This window comes from Anopheles arabiensis, chromosome 2, assembly GCF_016920715.1.
Source record: "Anopheles arabiensis isolate DONGOLA chromosome 2, AaraD3, whole genome shotgun sequence".
Classification (NCBI taxonomy): Eukaryota; Metazoa; Arthropoda; class Insecta; order Diptera; family Culicidae; genus Anopheles; species Anopheles arabiensis.
In genome coordinates this window covers 52,569,469-52,578,660 of record NC_053517.1, presented here as the reverse complement: position 1 = coordinate 52,578,660, position 9,192 = coordinate 52,569,469, and the positions used below count along the sequence as shown (strand labels likewise).

Genomic DNA, 9,192 nt, shown 5'->3' with positions numbered 1-9,192 from the left:
TTGTCTCCTTTTTTAAAGACAGGGAAAAACTGTGCCTCGAAATTCTGTATTGTTTATTGTTAATTGTGTTATGGGTACAGATGTAAAATAAAATAAAACGAACCGCAATTGATAGTCAAGATCTTATCATCACCAATGGCCTAAATCATAGTAGGAGTAAGACTGTGCTTCATAGGATCATAAACAAATCGACATAGCCTTTCCTTCTCCCCCCCCCCTCCCCCCTCCACCATCGGTCGCTACCAAACACAACACTGGCATTTGCTTATTTGAAACATGAATAGTGTTTGAAACAAGATTCTTGTTATTGATTTATTTCACATTTCCATGTGAAAGTGGTAAAATTACCGTTTGCGGTTCCTGTTGGACAAAAATAATCAATAGGGGAATTTTCTCAAAGTATTAATTACTACTGGAATAAATACCGAAAGAGCTCACAATCCCATACAAACACATTGCAAAGAAATACATTGCAGTGTGCATAAAGAATGGAGTGCAATAACGAATATTACAACAGATATTAGATTATGTGATTCTACATCATTATTATGTTCACACGCTTCTATCATCAACAAACAGACACTCTATCATTAAATCCATTATTTATAGCAAAAAAGTCGAATCTTCATTCCTTCGTCGCTGTCAATCCCAAACGCACAAATTAAGGTATTTCATTTGAGATATGTCCGATATATTTTGCAAATCTTGCGTTTATTAGAGCACTGTCAATTATAATTGATTGGATACGCAATTGTATGATTCTCTACAATCCAAATATTTTAATTCACAGGGTTGTCCAAAAACTGTGACATCAATGTAAAGATTGTGTATGCCTGTTTAATCACCTACAAAAACACCAAAAGGATTGTTAGTTTATAAAAAAAAACATTCAGTGCAAAGAATTCACAATTTACCTGGGTGAAGGAATCGCGTGTTACAACGAACAACTTGGCGGCAGTCAATTTCACCGGCTTATTTGCTCGCATCATCAAGAAACACATGTCTTTCTGTCTGTTCAGCTTCTGCGTGTACCATTTGCTGTGGAAAATTGCGTCCGCTACAGCTTCGCTTTGCTCAATGAGTTCAGTGCCGAGGTAAGAGAAGGAAAAGGTTTGAAAAATACAGTAGCCAAATGCGACAAATGTTGTTAGCAGCAAAATAAAGTCATCGATGGGCTAAAACAAAGAGGTTTAATAAGAAAAGATTACTTAACCACATATAACTGCAACTTACCAAAGACAAAACAACCATCGACAGGCATAGAGAAAATATGGTCGATACATAAAGCAAAAGCATATGTCCGCTAAGAATTTCCTCCAGTGTCCCAGCCGATCTGTTACAAAAAAAAAAACACTTCACTGTAGCATCTGGAGGATTTTGCGATTTGATTTTATTGTCTACCTCAACACAGAATCATGTAAAGTTGAGAATTTTTCAAACTCTACTGTCCATATTCCTTCATTCCGTTTTCGATCTGAAAGCTCGTTGGCCAGGATTTGCAGAATTCGAAACATACAGGATGTGGCATACACAAGATTCCATATGAAGGTTTCAACGAAAACCAAAGCTAAGCTATGCCACTCCAGCAGTACATTTAGTCCTAAAGTCACCGGCAACCAAACCCAAAAGTTTGTATGCAGGCCGGGAATAAAATACCTGCAAAACAAATTATCACAATTTCAGATTACAGTGTTTCACTAATTTTCAGTTTTATTTGCCATTGCATACTTTGCCTCGATCGGTGTTGAAAGCGGTACGTCGTACGAGCCCGTCACGGCATATTTAACCACTATGAACAACATTCGGAACACACCGTACCATGCACAGTTGAAATTTACTACATAACTGTAGTATTTGGTAAGGTTATGGGTCGATTTCGTTACGTGTCCCAATATTCCTTGAATTTCGGGGCTCGGGTTGGTCATAACCGAGCTAAACGCAAGTTGCAGATCGTAAAACAGCTTCTCCCAGCGTCGATAATGTATTACGTAGAAGTACAACTTGAAGAAGGCAATAAAGTACAGTATTTGCTCGTTGGTCGCTTTTATCAGTCGTGTGATATTGTCCTGCGAGCTCACTATGAACAGCCAGTTTGGGATAAGCCACGCTAAAAGATACAATATAACTGCCAGTAAACCAATAACTGAAATCCTTTGCCCCGTCGTTTTGTTCCAAAAACCAACTATTTTCAATAGCTTTATGCTGAGGTTTATTAAGGGAAATACACCTTCCTTGCAGCTAGGCTTCATTTTGAGTTAATAAACACAAACTGTTTCACTGTAAACTAAACACAAATGAGTGTTTTTAAGACACTGATTCCCCTTTTATATTGCTGATAATTAGTGCTGTTGTAGTTATTAAGACGTCATCTATCATTTACCAGGTAACGCCCTGTCTCCTACAGCATAACAAACGATGGATCTACATTTTTTCAACATTTATAAAGTTGTGGGTCCCTATGCGTTATGCTGCATTACGAGCCTGCTTACCAGGTGTTATTCGATACGGATAGCATATCTATGCATTACTCAAGCAAGTTCATCTTGAACGTACTGCTCTCTAGGTTCTACTGCTCTTTCCCCCAATGCTGAATGTACGTTCCTCAATGTTTGAGTCCATGCTGATCACTACTACACACAACGAAATGGAATAATTATACGGTAAAGCTTCACATGTTTATAAACGTTTCAAGTAGAATGTTTAGCCAAAATACAACCTGTCACCCCAACTCGTTAGTTTCTAGTAACCATATGAAATACAATAGCTCAAGTAGATTTAATGTACTTTCGAACAATTCTTTCATCATTCTATGATTTTTTTTATTTATTGTTAAAATTCAACAGATCACTTTAGACACCCTTAAATTGTGAAGCGATCTTAAATTTATAAAAAAAATCATTAACATTACTTTAGGGATTTATATTCTTTACTTTGATTGACCTTTGCATGATGGACCATATCGTAAAAGCACAATGAAAATTTATCAAAATAAATAAAACATAAACAAAATTAAGCGTTATTTAATGCTAAACTTTGTTAAAAGTTTAAATAAATATTAATTTTATTATACTTTGTTTTTTTTTTTTTAAATTGCTGTTTGCCCTACTTATTCAACTGTCTGCTTCCAAATAATGAATAAGACTATCACAAAGCTTTTGAGTTGTTTTCCAAGGAAATTTGTTTTTTTCCTGAAATTGTTTGGATTTGTCCCACGATTTCTAAAGCGTTTAAATAGTCTATTTTAATAATCATGAAACGTTATCAATAAACTATCGAAACTTGAGAAACGAACATTAAATACGTGGGACGAATTCAATCCAATACAGGAAATATGCATAAAATACCTTGAGAAACCCTGGGATGAAGGAAACAAATTGAAAAATTATGAAACAATAAATTGAACTACATAAAAACTATTTTTTTGCAAGATTCAAATCGAATCATTCTAATATCCATGTTTGTAACTTTTTTAAAATTATATTTGCACAATTTTTCATTTGGCTGGAAGTATCTATTAGCCTGGATTCATAATGTGTACAATTTCCTTCCCCAGAAATTATTTGCAGGACGCATGTCATTTCTCGAAAGAGATTTTATTTTCCAGCACACTTTGGCAAGTGAGCTTCTTCAAATACATTTTTTAAAACCTCTGCAGTGGCGTCAAATTTCCAATTGATTTAATTTCTATATCAAAATAATGGTTGGTTCAATTGCACGAGTTTGAAACTCATCAGTAAACCAGTAATTTTATTAAAATTTCTAAGTGTTGACTATTGATGTAAATAAAGCTTAATTTTTGCCCAGCTACAAACTGGATTAAGCAAGACAAGCGTGTAATATGATTTATTGAAAACATTTTTTTAACATCAGCAAGCTACATCTAACCATAACCTGTAGAAGCTGTGATAAAACATCACAGTGTATACTTTCAGGCGCTCCGCAAAATCTGACGATGATGGTTATTTAGATTTTGATCTACTAAAATTGAACTACTAAAATTCATAGCAAAACATGCGCTCGTTCACAATGATATTGTGCTATTGTGATGTGGCACGCACTGCTTAGATAAAGTTTAATTTGCAATGTCGTCCAGAAATTGGGACATCAATGCAAATATAGTGTATGCCTGTTTCATTACCTACAAAATATCAAAACAGCAGTTAGCTGATAGAAACTATAGTTAATAACATATAAGGTTCACGCCTTACCTGGGTGAAGGAGTCACGTGTTACAACGAACAACTTTGCTGCAGTCAATCTTACCGGTTTCTTTGCTCGCATCAGTACGAAGCTAAGATCTTTCTGTACTTTTACATCCTCCTCATACCATTTGCTATTGAAAATCCCATCCGCTACTGCTTCGCTTTGCTCTATGAGCTCAGTGCCGAGATAAGAGAAGGAAAACATTTGAAACATACAGTAGCCAAATGCGACAAACGTTGTTAACAGGAGATAAACATCTTCGATGGCCTAAAATAAATGCAGGGCTTGAGATGAACTTCTGCTAGTAACATAGCACAGCAACTTACCAGGGTCAGCACTACCATTCCAAGACATACAGCCAAAATTGTAGAAACATAAAGTAATAATATCTGACCGCTCAAAATTGCCTCCAGTGTCCTAGCCGATCTGTTACAAAAGACACAGCACTACAGCTGAAGAAAACATTATTCAAACAAAATTCATTTAATACCTCAGCACAGAATCATGCAGAGCTATGAATGTTTTAAACTTGATGTTCCATTCTTTTTTATCCCGACTTCGATCTAAAAGCTCGGTGGCTTGGATTTGCAGGATTCGAAACATACAGGATGTGGCATACACAAGATTCCATGTGAAGCATTCAATGGTAATTACAGCAAAGCTATGACACTGCAGCACCACATTTTGGGCTAAATTAAAGGGCAACCAAACCCAAAAGTTTGTACGAAAACCGGGGATAAAATAGCTGCAAGACAAACAGAATTAAATTCTAAATTAAAGTTTTTGGGCAATCTTCAAACTTATACTCACTTTCCTTCAATCGGTGTTGAAAGCGGTACGTCGTACGAGCCCGTCACGGCATATTTAACCACTATGAACAACATTGGAAATAAGCCGTACGCAGCACCGTTGAAGCTTACTATAGAGCAATAGTATTTAGTGAGCTTATGGGTCGATTTCGTTACGTGTCCCAATATGGTTTGAATCTCGAGACTGGGATTGTTCACAACGGTGCTGAACGAACGTTGCAGATCGTAAAATAACTGCTCCCAACGACGAAAATGAATTGCATAGAAGCTAAATTTCAAAAACACTATACAAAACACTATCTGTTCGTTGATCGCCTTCATCAAACGCTTGATATTGTCCTGCGAGCTTACTATAAACAACCAGCTAGGGATAAGCCACATTATTGGGAACACGGCAATCAATAGCGCACCGAATGTCGACATTCTTTGCCCAGATGATTCATTCCACAAACGGATAATTTGTAACATCTTAGTGGAAATCTGAATTAGAGGAAATGTTTCTTTCTTACTGTTGCTATCCATTGATAATGTAAATTTACAAACTGTTGCACTGTGTACTGACCACAAAAGAGTGTTTCTGCGGCTAACGAGTATTTCATTTTTATATCGCAGCCAATTAGCGAAAATATCGGTACATCATTCGTCTACCAATACTTTCTTGTATATAATCGATCGATGTAGCTATATATTCTCATCGCCTGTAGCTATGCAAGTTGCATTCTTTTAAGGTATAATTTTAGATATGAAGCTCCCTTTACTTTCTTCCAACAATCCATAATTGGTCACATTCTTATGACACGTGTTTTAATTGGAAGATTTTGTTGTCTACTCACTGCGTGGCTTCAGGCAAAAAACTGTTCCAGATGTTATTGCTGTGTTCAATCGAATCTGTAACAAAGTATCACAACTGCATCACCAGGAATATATCAAGTCCTACGCTGGCTACACGTCAGTGCGAGACCCTGAGAATTTTTCTTCTTTTGTCTTTTCATTCCCTTAAGAATGGCCTAATTGGACGTATAACTAACGAGTCGTTCTAACAGCTGATGAATATCACATTTTTTCCAATCAAATAAATACCATTAGCTGAAACCAGGGGTCAGCAAAGTATGTCATGGTGTAAAGGGATTGCATTGATACATGGTTGAGGTTTATTGTGAAAAATTGAATACTTTTCAAGCATTGATAAGGAAAATATAAATTACGACTACTGAATTACCTACTGTAATGGTAATTTAAGCTCTGTATTTTAGTAATAATAGGACTACGAAGCATAAAATATATATATTTCTAATTACTAAGTACTTTTTATCTTAGCTTTCGTATCCAAATGATAGATAATACTTTGTCTACCCTGCCTTCAATGCAATCAATCGACAGTAGCCATAAAACACACGCAAAAAATATCCTCTAGATTAACATAATCAATTTCGATGATCTGATCGGTAAGGATATTCAAATAAGTTCTTTCTGTAACTAATATGTATATGATATTGATAGGCTGATTACAGGGACGGGCCGGTCTCAACTCAACTCGAGCCTTACTTACATACTATGGTAATGAATGAGTCACTGAAAGACAAACCCACTAGTGATTCTAGCAGGCTTTAAACAACAACGACACTCCTGAGGTTCGGAAACTCCTGAGGCAGGTCAAAAACGCAAAGCGGTTGAAGCACCGGATAAGTAAGCAAAAAGTGGTATAGTGTTTAACTCGAACGACCTAACAACAGGTCCGTCGTGCGTTCAAGTCTGACTATGGTAAGAAAGGATAACTATTCGGCTGCGGGGCACTTAGTTTCGATAGCATGTATAGGCTGGGATGACCACGTAGGTCGTTACATCAAGAAGAAAAATAAGCAGAAGCTCTTTTGAGATATCTTTTGAGATTTATGAATCCCTGAATCTTTTCACCCGAGATTTAAATACATTGTCTGGCATTCTAGAATCTAGATAATGTGCTAATAAACCTTCAACTGTGAGCAGCTTGACGACTAAATAAATTGCACACGGTGTAAGATAAAAAGCAGATTATTATTTCCTTTTTTTACTTATGCCGGACTAATGCCCCACCAAGAAGGTATTCGACAGCGATCTCCAGTTCGGGGCAGGGGAGCACAGCGCACTCGATGGCTGGATCAGCGAGATGAAGCGAGATCTGTCGAAGATCGGGTGTCTACATGCATGGGAGGCTGCAGCCAGAGACCAAGCATCCTGGAGTATGAATGTCATCCAAGTGCAGTACCAAGTATAACATGAGTCTTCATCTTTTACAGCATTTTCAAAATGCATAAAAATATTCTTTCTAATAATCACGGGTTTTACATCTGATGAAATAGAAAAACTACTTGCGACGATTCTTACTCAGTACCTTACTACATTTTCCAAAAAAAGTTTGTTGTTTACCTCCAAAGGTCCCTATGGTAAGGTAAAGCATTCTAACATCAGTAATGCCATGGTGCCACGCTAGCAATATATTTAGGACTATGAACATATTAAAAATTAATCACATTAGAGTTGTTTGTGGCGACAAGTGAATCAACCTCCCGCCGTGTCTACTTCACAAGGGAACCCACCCACATTGAGCGCCCTATCTACTGAGAAGCAACACTACTAAATGCGCATTTTGTTTACCACCTATTGGAGAACGTCGTACGGACGGGGCAAGACTTGGCGTGCAATGGACGTCACAATGTTGTTGATCTCTGTCAGAGATATCTCAACGAGATCATAACTTACGGATTAATACCATTCAGGTCCACCAAGCGATATTTGATCTTCCCCCTCATTTGAGTCACACCAACCAAGGCAACCAAAAATAAATACTTGCTCTAGATTGCCAGACGATCGCACCGGCGTTCAGATAAACCATGCGAGTCATTTCACCCACCTTCCACCGTTTCCTTCCACAGTTACTGCGCTGCGTTGTCTCTTAAAACTCTTATCGACGACTATCGTTCGTATCTTTACCAACAAACATTATCAGCTGCACTCACAGCGGCACTCCATGCCTACAACGCCATGACGCAAACCTTAGCAAATAGGTGCCATTGAACCACGTGTACAATGACCAAACGCAGTTTGGCGGATCATTCGGCACCCACCGTACACCGGTTGTGAACAAGCATCGAAAGCAGCATATTAGACATGCTATTTTAGCTTATCGAAACTAGTTTCACTTGATAGCGAACCATTCTGCAAGGGTGGAAAAAGGCGACTCATAAGCAGGTGACTAAATACCATGAAATACATGGTGCCGTGAGTCAGTGCGCGGCTGCGAACGGAAATCTAGAACGCCGTTCAGATCGGCCACCGGCTCGACGACCTTCGCTGCCGATGCCGTGACGACCTTTCGCGTCATGAATGAGTTTTTCCTAATTGCAAACACCGTGCATGACACCCTGGAACCAATTAACCGTATGACACAGCCGGTACAGTACCCGTTCGCAGTTGTGAGTCACCTGCGGGACGCGATTCCAGTCGAGCGAGATCACTCCATGATGCACCTGCTGCGCATGAGGCAAACAAAAAAAGCATTATTGCTTGATCGCATCTTATAAATATTTACCCGTAGGTTTGCGCCTGTTGTTTTGGATTTTACAGGCTTCATCACTCCTCTGTATAATCGCAGCTAATTATTTTTGTATACGATGGCCGTAGGTCCCGCCTGTAGGCACTCATTGGTTCGTTGGCTAGCGGGATGATCGTCATCATGAGCATGATAACAGAATAACATCATCAGTCTGGAACTGAATCTTGGTGACTGCTGGCAGGTTTAGGAGGATTTCCTGTAGAATTAGTGATTCATGGAATGAGTTCTGATGAATACACGTGTGTTTGTGATGAAGGCGCTATGATCTTACTCAATGATCATTCTTTCAAAGTAATACCGTTTTTTTCTAAATTCTTATAAAAATCATTGTTATCTTAAATTATGTATATTAAGTACCTATAGTCAAACAGTAAGGTTGTTGAACGTTTTAACGCTTCTGTCTTGGTATTATCAGTATGCTTCTACTCCGTCATAACAAAATATCTAGATGAGGAACAATCCCATCTGGATTTATAAAAGCTGCAAATGCAACGATGCAAATAATTTCAGTGTTTTTGCGATACAACCCTTAACAGCACTTGCAGCAATGAAGGCCTTTTGAAAAGATCATCATTGCTAATTTCAGACA

The 9,192-nt window shown here is 38.0% G+C and overlaps 2 protein-coding genes across 2 annotated transcripts; both read right to left on the bottom strand.

Annotated features, from left to right (window-relative positions):
* Window positions 1–727: 727 nt before the first annotated feature.
* On the bottom strand, window positions 728–1,744 carry LOC120897844 (odorant receptor 22b-like). The gene is made up of 4 exons (XM_040302980.1): window positions 1,402–1,744; window positions 1,234–1,333; window positions 915–1,175; window positions 728–845 (listed from the first exon to the last, which is right to left on the bottom strand). The coding sequence occupies exons 1-4, from the start codon at window positions 1,512–1,514 to the stop codon at window positions 780–782; spliced, it is 540 nt and encodes a 179-aa protein (XP_040158914.1). The 5' UTR covers window positions 1,515–1,744; the 3' UTR covers window positions 728–779.
* A 1,467-nt stretch (window positions 1,745–3,211) lies between these two features.
* LOC120897843 (odorant receptor Or2-like) lies at window positions 3,212–5,552 on the bottom strand. The gene is made up of 5 exons (XM_040302979.1): window positions 5,013–5,552; window positions 4,693–4,947; window positions 4,529–4,628; window positions 4,209–4,469; window positions 3,212–4,138 (listed from the first exon to the last, which is right to left on the bottom strand). Exons 1-5 carry the CDS (start codon window positions 5,531–5,533, stop codon window positions 4,073–4,075), a joined length of 1,203 nt encoding a protein of 400 aa, XP_040158913.1. The 5' UTR covers window positions 5,534–5,552; the 3' UTR covers window positions 3,212–4,072.
* Window positions 5,553–9,192: the final 3,640 nt, after the last annotated feature.

Bases quoted from the DNA above. Each gene is read 5' to 3' on its own strand.
- LOC120897844 (XM_040302980.1), bottom strand. From the start codon at position 1,514: ATGTTTCGAATTCTGCAAATCCTGGCCAACGAGCTTTCAGATCGAAAA. The intron at 1,334-1,401 runs GTAGACAATAAA...TTTTTGTAACAG, and splicing joins TTACATGATTCTGTGTTGAG to ATCGGCTGGGACACTGGAGG. The intron at 846-914 runs GTAAATTGTGAA...GTGTTTTTGTAG, and splicing joins CACGCGATTCCTTCACCCAG to GTGATTAAACAGGCATACAC.
- LOC120897843 (XM_040302979.1), bottom strand. From the start codon at position 5,533: ATGGATAGCAACAGTAAGAAAGAAACATTTCCTCTAATTCAGATTTCC. The intron at 4,629-4,692 runs GTATTAAATGAA...CTTTTGTAACAG, and splicing joins CTGCATGATTCTGTGCTGAG to ATCGGCTAGGACACTGGAGG. The intron at 4,470-4,528 runs GTAAGTTGCTGT...CATTTATTTTAG, and splicing joins GAATGGTAGTGCTGACCCTG to GCCATCGAAGATGTTTATCT.